We start from the raw sequence: 13,957 nt of genomic DNA on the forward strand, positions 1-13,957 counted from the left end.
CCATGCCGAAGTTAAAATCCCAAGTGAGTTAGTTCAGTTCTGTCATTTTGTAGCTTGTTATATGTGTTTCTTCCTCTCTGGCTTGATCCTTCTTACAGCACCAAACTGGTCACAGCCTAACATTAACTTTGTGCTTGTTCTTGTACAGCTCAGCTTATGCTTTTTTTTTTAAAGTGAAGTCTTAAAAATCATTGATAGATAGAAGTGAAGTCTTCAGTTTCATATTCTCTCAGCCACCCTGCTTCACCTGCTGCATCAATTTACCATTTTTGTCAGACACAACGCGGACAGCACCTGTAGTGATCACCTGTGTCCGGGATGTAGTCACCAAGTCTACCAACAACCTCATGGTACACCTGGTTTCGATGGTGATGGGTTGGCAGGCCACAGAGGAGCTTAGTGGAGCCTTGTTCAAGAGGAGTGTACCAGAGAGTGTCCTGGCTAAAACACCCAAGGAGTGGAACTACACACCACTGGAAGCACGGGGAAAGGAGACTGCCACTAAGAGTACGCCCAGACATTTTCAAGACAAGAGAGTTATTAGAAACTTAAGGGTTGTTCTCCAAAACTAACAGCAAACATGTCTTTGTCCTTCCAGCTGTCATATCCCTAGCCATTCAAGCCACATCCTTCATTTTAACCAATCTACCCATGGCTGTAGCGTCTCTGCCTCTCCCCATTCGGTTCCTATTCCAAGTAGCAGACAAGCACCTCTCCCAGCATGCCCGGCAGCTGCGCTTGGTGGGCCTGTTGCTCTGGGTCTTGCTAGGCTGCCTGATCCGGGGCCTGGAGGACCCAGACACACTAGAACAGATCAGTGGTGTGGCCCTGGACCGTGGAGCAAAGGACTTCCTGTCCCTGCTGGCTGAGTGTCTACAGGCTGCCATGGGCATTCAACAGAAAGTAAGGGCTAAGGGTTATATATAAAAAATGATAATAACAATAATATCAATAATAACAAGTTTGGGGGTTTAATCACTATTTTGGATAAGGGATCCATTGTGTTGTTTAAAGTACAAATACTCGTTAAAAACAATCTTAAATTTCTACAATTTTATACATTATATATGTTTAAAAACCCTGATATCATCCTGTAAACATGATGGTTGATTTGATTTTCTTACTTATTTACCTTGGTGGTCTGTTGTGTGTCTGGCAGGGTGTTCCTAAACCCACAGTGCACAAAGTGCTGCAGGCTCTGGAGGAGAAAAGACCCAAATGGACAAACATGCAGCTGCAGAAAGCCCGCAAGCTCTGCTCAGACAGGTGAGAGGTCAACTGCAGGGATTTAGCAAGGGGTCAAGGTCAGAATGTTATTGATGAAGTTTATATTAGGGCTTTCATACATTCAGGATGTCATACATGTGTTATCCATCATTCGTCTCAGTTGGTATTGATTATACATATACAATGTCAGTAAAAAACAAGGATTCATTTTATTCAGATTATTTTGAACTTAAAAACAGCTTTTTACAAAATGAATTTTCTCACTTCATCATTTAAGTGATTAATCAATAGTAAGATGAAGGTTGAGGGCTGGTTGTCTGATGAAAGAGGAGGTTCAAACTGATCAAACTGACTGATGGTGTATTCACCCACTTGCCATTCAATACAGATACTGACTAAAACAATGAAAAAGAATGCAGGTTAGATTTGCTTTTTTTTAATTGAGCATTCAAATTCTGATATATTGTATCATTGAGATCATTTTTCACTGAAAATCTCTGAGTAAGATCAATGAATCTCACATGTTAGTTGTGGTAAATGGTGGACATGCTGTCTGACTGAGTGGACTGCGGGCTGGAGTGATGGGAACAGCTTTCACTTTGGGCTGATCTGTGACCTTTGGCTCTGCGTTCTGTAGCTTCTTCCCAGAAATTGCATCTCTGGTCGCTCACTTCATCATAACAAGCTCTGTATGCATCCATCCTCATAAAAAGGTGATTCAGAGCCGTAACACAACATATATAATTAAAAAAAAAAAAAAGGAATGAAATAAATAAAAACACTAAGTAGATTATGGCCAGTTCTAGGAAATTCTGTCAGTTCAGTGACAGGAAAAGGGGACGAGATGGGGGGAAAAAAAAGGAAAGAGTCAGGGGGGTGGAGGGCTGGGGAGGAGGTTGAGTGGAAAAGTGAAAGAAGAGTGATTATGTATCACCTGTCAGTGGCATTCAGTGTGATCATTACTATTCATTAAACTAACCTTCACAGGGAAGTGACGCCTGGCTTGTAAACAATCAGAATACAGTGTCAGAGAGAGAGAGAAAGAGAGAGAGAGAGTGTAGTGGATGTAATCACTTCAAAAACAACTGGCACTTCACTCACTGGCATCCCACACACACACACACACACACACACACACACACAGTGAACCCCTCTGCAGAGAACATTTGCCCCTTGCGAGCCCTCCCACCTCCGCCTTCCCTTGTACCACTTTCCCCCATTCCTTTCCCAACTGTAACCCCCCCACCCCACCCACCACCACCACCACCACAACCACCACCCACCTTGTCTTTGCAAAGTAATTTGTAGAGGAGAAGATTATTGTTCTCCATCATGGTGACCCTGGCTGGGCTGACGGGATGCATACACAGATGAAGATGAATGCAGTTATTCCTTGGCGGAGGTCTGCCTCTTTCAGGGCACATTGGCCCTAATGACATGATTGATAGGCTGTCCCAAATCCGGAGGGGCCCTCATTAATCACCCCGCTGACTGAATCCAATCATCTGCTTCACCTGCACAGTGATGGACAGGAAAGGATACAGTGCAGGTGCTGACACGGATGCACAGCCACCATTGGCGACAACACCGCCGCCGTGCCGGCAAGCAAAGGAATGAGGGGATGTATGTGGACGAGACAGGACTCCTCTTCCTTTGCCACTCTCAATGTCAAGCAGCCAATGGCTGGCTGACAGGTGACACCATTTCTGCCACCTTATAATTACAAAGGGGAAGAGAGAGAGAGAGGAAGAGTGAGAGAACAATGACAGGAAGTGTATGTGAAGGAGAGGGTTTGATGGACGGTAGTGTGATATCCATCCATACAGGAAGGGCAGGAAAATGATGCAGGCGTCTGCCAGGGTTGCGGACATGTACATGCATGAGGACCTTGACACACAATTACACACACATATACACGCTTAAGAACACATACACCAATCATTTTTAGTGCAGCAGCATCTTTCGGTCAAAAATCCCCTATGTATCTCATGAATGGTAATGAAAAAAGTGAAAATTATTTTCTTATCCAATGCTCAATAATTTGTATTTCTTATTCACTTTCACCAGTGCTAGCCTTGACCAGATTGTAAGGTTTTCAGAGAGATAGCACAGAGACATTTTTTTGTATGCCAAAAGTGCATTTTAAGTTCATTTGCCCTCTGGAGTAAATGGTTTCTCTAAAAACAAAAAAACATGTTAATTTTAAACTCAGGGATAATTCACCCAATTTTCTTGTGTATAATAAATGTAAAATTTTATCCCAAATTTCTCTCCAAACTGGAAAATACTTCCTCAGCCAGAGGTGGTTTTCAAATACAAGGTGACACCCGCCCTCCTCCTGTTCTCATTTCTCCTTCTTTCTCTTTGCCCCACTCTCTGTTTTTCCTATCTTTGTGTTTCCTCTCCCATCTCCTCCTTCTCCCATCTCTGTTTCTCTTTCAGTGTATTTGAGCGAGAAAGGGAGAGCGGAGTTGCTGCTGCTGAACTGACTGAGCAGAAAATAGGCCTGATGCTGCTGGAGGTCTGCCACAAAGCAGGTGGCAGCGACTACCTGAGGCAGATCTATCACATCATCCAAGGCAATGAGGTAGGGAAGCACTCCCTCTCCCCAGCAATTAGGTGGCTGCTGGCCTGAGGCCGCAGGCTGTTCAGGAGGGGGAGACAAAGGGAAGAGGGCTGCTGCTTGAGTGCAGTCTGCCTGTCTGATCTTCTGTTGTTCAGGTGACCTCAAGGGTGCAAACCTACAGTGATTTCCTGTGTTATATGCTCACCACATGGAGAGGAGACGGAGCTGCATGGAGCTCCCAGAGTTAGCATAGAGCTCTTTGGATGAGATCAGAGTGAGGAAGAGCAGCGACTCTTTTTTAACTCAAGTGGAAGTTATTATAGCGGAATTTTAAAAAAAGTTTAACAAATGAAATGTAGCAGTTCTCTAGCAAGTGCTGAAGTCAATTGGAGTAGAGATATATGTATATATTATATACATACAGAATTTAGTGGTGTTTTCCTTCACATGAGCAGTTGGTTGAAAAGATTTAAAGGGAGAGTGAACTGGAAAAAGTTTGCATTTCCTCTATAGTGAAAATCAAACTGAAACATCCTCCACCTACAGTGCACTACATTTATAGCTCACAAACAGCTTGCTGCTACAGTTTATCAAAAAGACACCAGCATATGCTACTCTGCGCTGTATCACATATACTTATGGACTGTATTCCTAATACAATGACTCTTTCAGTGGGAGAGAATATTAATTGTAGGATGAGGTTGGCAATATTTTGTTTGTTACTGTCAACAAATTCCATTAAGAGACAAAAACCAACAGGGACTTAGTCCATTTCTCCTCCCCACCATGTCTTTGACACTCAGCCTCACCCTCTTTGGTTTCCATAAGTCTTTTGAGGAGTTTTTAGAAAAAGTTATTAACAATTTTCTAAAAGAGGTGGACATTGATCTTTAGCAAATGTTAGTCCTACAGGAATAAGTTATGTCTTTATTGGGGATTATTTTCAGCTGCAAATTTAGAACTTGTTTGCATTAAGTGTTTACAACTGCAGAATAATTTTGTCATCCAGTGCAACAATGACATGTTCCTTCATTACAATGGGGGAATAAATCTAGAATATCAACCAGATTTATCCTTGAAGTAGCATAAAGCTTAATTATCTTAAATGGGGGAATTGCTCATGTAGAATTCGATAAAAATACATTCCAGAAAAAATGATATAGCAATTCACAACAATAACATAATAATAACAATAAAGATAATGGTGGTACTAAAAAGCACACAGAACTTTCTGTACAGAAGTCACAAATTTCATATGTTTGCACCACAGCTCCACCCTCATCCAGCGTACGTGACAAATGCTCAATTGCTTGGTCAATTACACTTAAACCTTCAAAGATCACTACAACATATGATATATAGGTGTAGCTGCAGTAATAGAGTTGCCTAAACCACTAGTTGCAGTCCATGGGAATGTTACTGACATGGTCCTCCTATAGACTGTGTATGAGGACACAGCATGGAAAACACAAACATAAGCACCATATACATTATGCTGCTGTTGATGGAATTCATAAACAGCTATAACTCTATATAGCAATTTGAGAGAATGTGAATGGGATTCCCAAGCAGGCTCTGAGTTACCCTCCTGGCAGCTCCAGTATCTCTACCCACCCAAGGTCGAGGCAAGAACACACAGGTCAGGGACAGACTGGGCTGGTGGTGAGGTGGAGGGAGAGGGGGTCCGGAGGCCATGTCAAGCTGACGGATGGGAATATAGTGGATTCACACCAGGATGCCCATGTACACACAAACACACATTGAGACATACTGTACGCACACTCATTACTTTGTTCTGTACAACTTGCGCTGCACCTGCACCACGTAACCACTGCAAAGGTTACAAAAACAAAAGTAAAAAGTGTAGTGGTGTCCTGAAAAATCTGTTTCTCTTTCTCTACATCTGCACTATTTGTTCTGTGTTTTCATTACTTCCTATCTGAAGTGCTGTGATTAATTTCTGCTTGTGTGAGGCTGATCAGTGAGGGACTATGTGGATAGAGACGATTAATATGCTTGTCCGGAAACAGTGCAGCACAAATCCTGTCTGAACTTGATTAGTTTATGCTTTTGTTGGGTCAAACGTCAGTTAAAAAAAAAACAAACTTCATTATAATTATTGCAAGTAAAAAAAATGCTATAGCAAAAAAGAAAAAAAAAAAATCCAAATGTCAGCTACTAGCCATATCCTAGTTTTTGCTCTGTTCTCTCAGTTTGAGGAAGTTTGGTTTAACTCTCAGTTTTAGATAACTTTTTGTCCTCCCTCTGTTGGTCTTAGTTTGTCAGCCTTTTTCTTTCCACAATGTTTCACTGTCAGTCTGTCATAACATGTCTTTTTCAACCTTGCTCATCTCTGCCTGTCCTGTGTTTTTAAGCTCTCTTTCCTTCGATCTTGGATACAGGAACTTTTGATCTCTAAACTGAGTGGAGGCACAGACTCACCAAATGAACCTTCTCACGTGGTGAACTTTGACCTCAGCTCTGAGAGTCCTGTGGGCACAGCCTGTTTCAACCCTCTCCACCAGTTTGACCACATTGGCAAGAAGAAGCTGGATCAGGTTTGCCAAGCATTTTTATGTTATCATCACAGTTGGTAACAAACAATTGATTTGTTACTTACAGCTGAAATGTCTGATATCTTATAGTGATTATTGGAGCTTCATCATGTCTCTAGTTGGTGTCGTTATAACTTTCTCCCAAGGCCAGAAGCATAAAGTTGAAGGTTAGGTGCTGTTTGAGTCTCTAGTGAACTGGATACCATGGCAATCTCTGAAGTTGTCAGGTCTTTCTGGGGCTCGGCTTCCTTATTCTCTATAGGTCGCTGCCTTTTCCAAGCAGGAGTCAGGCTGGCAGAAAGAAAAGAACACTGAAAAGGTGAAAAGATTTTTTCATAAAATAGTGAGTAATGTTAAAGCAGAGTGCAGTCTTAAAGTGCACTTCTTTTGGGCTTTGAACCGTGTACCCTTTTACTCCAAACTTGTTCCCAGGAGTGCCACCATGATGTTCAGTTAATTGTTAGATTTTTTTCTTCGCCTAGCTACAGGTAGTATTAGTTCAGTGTGAGAGTTGTCAGCTTTCCACCTCATTTTTATTCCGCTATCAAGGGAAGTAACATTAATATCACAAAAAACAAGCAACAAAAGCTAGTATTTCCTCAAGAAGTGTCTCTCTACTGTTTAGAAATGGATTAGATATATTTATACATTTGTGATCCCCTGTAGTAGTGTTGCCGCTATTGTTTTTCAAGAACAGACACGTTTTAATCCTAAGTCTTTGCCTGTTTTCAGCTTATCACAGGAGGCTGCATAGCTTTGCATAGAAACACCCTATTAAGAGAATGATTAAAATGCCTTCTCTGCTTCAGGTGCCTGTGTTGTTTGTCAAATAAAATGGAGGGAGGAGGGAAAAAAAGTTACATCCATCAATCACCTATGAGGAAGGAGCAGAGGGGGGATGGATGGATGGAGGAAACGAGTGGAGTTCTCCTACTTTTGTCAATAAAACTCAGCCTGGAGTTAAGAGTGACATTTTGGCAATCAAAGCAATCTGATTTTTATTTGCTTCCCCAATATGGTGCTGGTGTGTTTGTGCGTGTGTGTGTTTTAGAAAAAGAGAGAGAAAGGAGAGAGAGAAAAGGAGAGGGGGTGGGGGTTGGCGGGGTGCCATTGAAGATGGAGAGAAAAAAAGCAGAGCAGTCAGAAGAGTAACGACTCCCTCCCAAAATTGATTTATCTTTCTATAAATGATGGCTACATCCCCCCAAATGGATTTATAAATTAATTGCTGTCTTATTGGAATAAAAACCTTCTTGTGCGGACATGATTGATCGCCTGGTGTCGGTGGCCTGCGCTGGGGACCCCCCTCCTCCTTTGTTAGTGGGTCCCAGCTGGAGCGGTAATGCACTGATGGTATTAACCCTGATTAATAACTAACAATGTGCTGTCCTCATACATCAACAGAGTGCCGTGGTCGACTGGGCATGGGACTGGCCAAGGCTGCTGCCAGCCTATCAGGGCATGAGTCAGGTCACCTTCAAAACTCTGCTGGCCAACAGGTAAAACAGTAATTTCACTTGTTACATACACACATGTTCACTGACAGCAGTGTGTGCAGAAAAGCAAGTGTGTTTTCGTGTTTTCATGTTTTCATTATGATCCTCACAGGTGTTTTTTTGTTTTTAAAGGGTCGTTTCACAAAATAAAAGCCTCTCTCCATAGGGGCTTGTGGTGCATCTGTAGTGTCTTTACCTGCACAAAATGAGGTGTCCACTTGGGACTGCTGAGGCAAGTTTTCTTCCACCTCCAAATCCCCTTTTGACTTAACTTTGGAATAAGCTTTAGTCATTGGGGATCATGTAGTCTCACTGCTCTTCATCAGAGATTCAAGCTTCCACTTTGTTCAAAGGCCAAGGGCTCCTGTGGCTTCCAGAATAGGGACTGAGCTGTGGAAAGAACTCTCTGGAAAAATTATATTGGAGCTCTACAATATGCTGTGTATGTTGAATCATGGCATCCCGTCTTTGTGAATGCACACGCACGTGTGACTGACAGCTTGCGTGGACAAAATGTTATGGTATTTCTGCTTTTTGGGTACTTTGGAGGCCTTGAGACAGATATAGAAGTAGTCAGAGATGGAAAAAGAGCGGCTGGCTCAGATCTTGGTGTCACCTGATTGAAGAGTTTTTCGCCCAAGTCCACCTCTCCTGTCCCATCCCCCCCCCCCCCTCCTGTTCTGCTCTGCAACGGGCATAAATATTTATGCAGGTATGTGACACATATTAGATGGCAATACTTCAGGCTGTTCCCTGTTCTCCATTCACAGCTGTCACGCTGCCAGCTATCAGGGAGCCATGGGGCTACTGCACCTTGTCTCCACGCCTACGCCCAATCCATTCTAAATCACCGCCATTGTAACACACACACACACACACACACACACACACACACCTTTCTAACAAAGGGCAAGCTCTGCATCTGCCAAGGACACAGGTCTAATAAGGGTGAAGTACGCGGCTCTGTGCTGTGACGAGCTTTGTCGCCTTCATGCCTCTACCCCCTCTTCCCACACACGCGTACACACACTCCATTCTTCCTCCCCTTATGTGCTGCTTTGTTGCATGTTAAAACAGATACTGTCATTGCTTGACTGAGCCAAATTAGTGTTGGGGCATTCATGAATAGAAACTGAATGAAGTGGATATGAAGCCAGATAGGAAGATAGATAGAAAAAAAGTGATTGGACTTGCAGTTGTGAGACTGTGATTGACATGGAGAAAGAGAGAGAGAGAGAGAGAGAGAGAGAGCAGTCAATACTGACAAGGCACCAAAAAGTATGAGAAAGGATGGGAGTGGGAGGGGGTAAAGGTTATATAATTCACCCTAATCTCACAGTATCAAAGTGTCTGAGATTCTGTCATTTGCCTCATTAGCCTCTCTTTGTTGGGCCAGAGGAGCAGATTTCATGGAGGATTTGGAGAATGGCTTTGGTTCTGCCTGAGACGCTTGCACAGAGCAGGAAGTTAGTTTCACGGCTGGCGACATGTAAGCTGTCAAAGTTTTCCTCAGATCCATCTGTGACTCAAAAATATCTCTCAAGCTATAGAAGGCCATTCACGGGATAAGCTCACTGATGTCGGAGCCACTGATCCATTTGTTAGTGCAGATAAGGATAATGCTCTCTGCGTAACTGCAGACTAAAGTGCCCTCGGCTGTTTTCACAGAGGCTTCACAACAATTGCTCTTTTGCTACGTACAGTTGCTGGACAAACCACAGGTTATAATCTTACTCACTTGACAATATTAATAGTAATGACACCGCCTTATAGTGTATGAAAAGACCTATCTTTATGACCTTGTGGTGATCTGTATTTTCTGTCCTGTAAGTTTTAGTCTCCTTGAATGACTTCCCTTCTCTGTACACAGCCAATAATTTTTTTCGCTCCCCGGACTGTGTGAGTTAGTTGTGTGGCCCATTGGCCTCCTATATATTGTTACAGTGGCAGGACAGTTATTGTGCCCAGGGTTTATATCACATTCTAATGGAGCAAGGCTATGAGTTAAGGGCGGTAGGCTTTTACACCGAGGCTGTTAAATCACTGTTCAGATGACTTCATTAGCAGAGCTGGACACATGCTGAGACACTTGTGTCTGCACACACATAAATACACACGCACCCACACCGAGATACACTTTCATCCTGCTACCTTGACGGTGTAACATCGGGGCCAGACAGGAGGGAGAGTGGATTTATACAGGTGTGTGTGTCCTTCTTTGTCACCTGTCACTTCAGTTCCCTCAGCACGATGGCTCATCCATCATCTGCAGATTGAGCTTTTCAGCAGAAACCAGACTGATTAATACTACCCCAGGACCCCCAGGGTTGACTGGCTGACTGGCTGACCTGGCTTCCTGGCAGGCTGGGTGTTTGAATGCATAGACAGATGACTTGTGGGTGGGCTAACTTTTTAGCGTGCTTGTTTGCTGGCGAAATGGCAGATTGGCTTTGTTAGGTACAGTGAGGTTTAGCTGGATTAATGACAGGATAAATGATATTTTGACTGAATAGCTCGTAGGCTGACTAAGTTGTTGGCTGTTGGTTTGCTTTGATGAATTTGATGGTCTTGAAAATGGATTGATGGATGGGTGATGGACTGACTGGGAGAATAACTAGCTGCCTGTTTGATGATTGCTAGAAGCCAGACTGAGACTCTGAGCCTAGTATGGCAGAAATACCACAACATACAGTATTCAAGAATCAAGGTTCGGACCTCAATAGGATTACAGTGTTTTTCAGATTTATATCATCCATCCTGATGTGTATTCACTCAGTTCCTTCACCATGAGATTCCTTTTTTGAAATGCCAAAATCAATGACATTTCATACCCAGGTTAAATATATGCTTGACATTTCACCTTGAACAAATTATACACTAAGGGTTTGTGTTAATTGTCATGATGTACTGATGGAAATGTGTCCACACTGGCTCACTGTTTGACTTCAAGTTATGAGCTTCCCTTTGTCTATACCCTAAAGGCACGAAGTAAAAGCGCTAAGTGGTTCAATTGATACTGAATAGTTTCTCTTAAACTAGTGATCTCTGAATGGATCACTCGTCTACTGTACTTTGGTCAACCTTTTGAAATCCTCTCTTCTTTGGTGAATACTTGTAACTCTTTCACAGCATACTTTTGTAAGAAACAGTCAAAAGCAACATGACCGCTTTGTAGGTTGGAATTAATTGCAGCAATGTTGGCCCATCTCTTTCTTCTGTAACTCTAATTGTGTTGCAAGGCCTTTATGAACTTTAGTCTTTTATGTCGTTTTTCTTTCCCATCCAAAGAAAATGAAACAGATCTTTTAAAAAAGTGTGGAGTATTGCCGCAGACTAAAGTGACATTTTAACTGTCATCTGCCAAGGTGACTTTTTGAGACTGTTTCTTTGTGTTTGCGTCAGAGAAGGTCCTCTGACCTGGTTGATAAGGGGTAGCCTTATATGAGAGATGAAACTTCATGTGTCACAGGGCGACGCTTCCACTCCATCATAAGGACCTAATCTCACCCAAGGACATTCATGCTTACATCTACAGCACCGGTCCACTGCTCCAGGTACTGTTTTCTGAAAGCAGTGTGGCGCAACATGCAGACTTCATACAATGGTCACCAGAATATTTAAAGTTAGATATGCTATGGCTCATGCTATTTTACAGCAATATTTTTAGAGAGAACTTGTCCTCATGATTTTATTGCACACACTGACAGTTAAGAGAGTACTAGCAGCATTGATCCATAGATTTGGTAACCTAATATGGTAACCTACTCTGTAACTACTGAACACTAAAGCATTTCTTCTGCATTGTCTCATTGTTGCTGTTACCCCTCAGGTCCATAACAATAGCAGTTTGTGGAAAAATGCCAGTCTGTGGCATTCTCTTGCTTGAGCAGCTCCTTAAATTGCGGCGATAGACACTTGTGCTTTCAGGAAGTGGGCAATCGCCATCTGTTCCTGGGCGCTGCCATATGGCGGGCCTTTTTCTCAGGGAATAAAATAAAAACAAATATGTCAGAATGTTCGTCTTCCTCCACGGACGCTGATCAACCTGGGGAGAAGCTGGATCTCAGTGTGTCTGGATTAATGGTCTTACTTTACGCTTCAGGGAATGAGGGAGTATGTGGTTGGTGGGGCTTTGTGTGTGTGAGTACATGCGCATGGCTGTTCGAGGATATGCACATGCTAATGCACATTTATGTACCTGGAAGTATTTCTGGAATCATTTATCTGACTTAAAGGGTGATGCTGCCATACCATTTTGAGCAGCTGGTTGCCCTAGTCTTGGAAGCATTAAACAACACAGGAGAAAAGAGCTTCAAGGTTAGCCAGAGTGACATTTCATGGCTGCCGCTGCCAAAGAAACTAGAAGAAACACTCTCAAGCCATCATCAGGCTCCACGTCTTGCGAGGCCAGAAATTCAAAAGACTTGTCACTTTTGAAAATCAGGAGAGTGTGATGTGTCATTGAGGAAGGGCTTCTTTCTTCTCTTGTTGATCCCCTTGTGTGTGTCCCCTCCGCTGACTGACAGCTAGGGATGCAAGTCTGAGTTGGTGGAGACAGAATACATCTTTTGTCAGCTTGGTTATACATGGTGTGTTTTGTCTTCACTACTCCTGGACAGCACTGACACATTGAGGTTTTCTTTAGCCGTAAGCAGGTGGCGGAGGAAAGGGACAAGCTTGTGCACGAGTCTGTTTCCAAGCCTGTGCATCTGCACTGCACCAACTTGTATACTGTATGCATATCATGGAGGGCATACATGTGTCTGCCTGCATGTGTGTAAACGTTCACTCTTATATTTCAGTGTGTGATATTTGGAGGCTTGCTCCAAAGGCGAATAAATCAGTGATGCCTGGGATAAGGCCGTGGCCCCTCCTCAAACTGCACAGACAAGCTGAGAGGCTCATTAATCAAACGGCCAGTCACAGATGTGATGGCTTCCACACAAACCGCCAGCAGACTGTGAAAGTCACATCCAACAGAGTCAACTGTCAGCCAGGCAGGCAGGCAGGCAGGCAGGCAGGCAGGCCGCACTTTTCCTCTCCCCCTCGCTCTCTCTCTCTCTCTTTCCCCTCTTTTGTATTTATCTCTCAGTCTCCCTTTACCTCCACTCACCTCCAGCATGATGCCTCAGTGTGATACATCTGAAATATTTGTCTTGTCCCTCTAAAAACGATCTGGAGGGTCGAGGCAAATCCATCTTCTCAGAGAGTGGCCATGGTCAAACCGTTCTAGAGACATGAGACATCAGTCATTACAGCACATTGCTCTGTTCTCTGTAGTTACAGGATACTCTGCACTGTGTGTCCAGTACAGTTTCTCTTACCTTGGCTTTCCAAATTCTCTTGTATCCTACATAAAGTCTAGTTCATTTGATATGTGAAAGTTGATAGAAAATAGATAGGTGATGATTTTGCCTATAGGAAAATATTTGGGCTAAGTTTGAAAAATGAAAATGATAGACAGGTCCATAAATACTGTTCATCTGTCCAGCTCTTAGTATACATGCGGACACAGTAAGAACAATCTGACCTGTAATTTCCACTGTACAGAACATTCAGGGATCTGTTCAGGGGTAACACGTGCCTGCCTCCTTCATGGAAATTCAGTCATGTGAATATGAGTTTTCCATTCTCTTTCTGGTAACCATTTCACTGCTGCAGTCTCCACTTCCAAGGGGTTTAAAATTGGTTACAACTGCTAACAATAGTTACAATAATATCACTATTCACTGACACAATTGTTAGTGCATAGTGGTTATGCAACAAGGCAAGCTTCTTAACAGGATTATCTGCTCCTCCCTCGTGTATTGTGAACTTTCTGCACCTGACTTCTTTCAATTTGTTTTTCTAAAATTGTGATTTCAGATAATTTCATAACGTAAATAGCAACCTCTGTGATTGTTCCAACTTCCAACCTTGGATGGATAAATGGTTGGAGAGACTCTGTTACACCAGAGCTAAATGAAAATACCATTTAATCTAGTGAAAAGCCCTCCAAGGATGGATAGAAATGCTAGATGGAACAGGGACAAGACAAAGCCACCCGCTCCTGATTAAAAATGGCAAGTCCCAAGGCTCTTCAAATACACTGGGGTATTTGATGGTACAAATAT

General features: G+C 42.9%; 1 protein-coding gene across 8 annotated transcripts in view; it reads left to right on the forward strand.

Annotated features, from left to right (window-relative positions):
• The window catches only part of kiaa0825 (KIAA0825 ortholog), a 112,231-nt gene that overhangs the window by 44,588 nt on the left and 53,686 nt on the right, over nucleotides 1-13,957 (forward strand). For 6 of the 8 annotated variants that reach the window (XM_071482644.1, XM_071482647.1, XM_071482643.1 and 3 more), the window contains 7 exons: nucleotides 277-507; nucleotides 599-903; nucleotides 1,160-1,266; nucleotides 3,670-3,814; nucleotides 6,196-6,351; nucleotides 6,611-6,667; nucleotides 7,753-7,847. In XM_071482644.1, the coding sequence (XP_071338745.1) occupies nucleotides 277-507; nucleotides 599-903; nucleotides 1,160-1,266; nucleotides 3,670-3,814; nucleotides 6,196-6,351; nucleotides 6,611-6,667; nucleotides 7,753-7,847 (1,096 nt within the window). Of the gene's footprint in view, nucleotides 1-276; nucleotides 508-598; nucleotides 904-1,159; nucleotides 1,267-3,669; nucleotides 3,815-6,195; nucleotides 6,352-6,610; nucleotides 6,668-7,752; nucleotides 7,852-13,957 lie in introns of those variants that run through there. The other 2 variants (XM_071482649.1, XM_071482648.1) reach the window with 2 other exon arrangements.

The sequence above is a fragment of the Trachinotus anak genome, unplaced genomic scaffold (genome assembly GCF_046630095.1).
Source record: "Trachinotus anak isolate AG129_WGS33_773 ecotype Australia unplaced genomic scaffold, CSIRO_AGI_Tana_v1 ptg000008l, whole genome shotgun sequence".
Classification (NCBI taxonomy): Eukaryota; Metazoa; Chordata; class Actinopteri; order Carangiformes; family Carangidae; genus Trachinotus; species Trachinotus anak.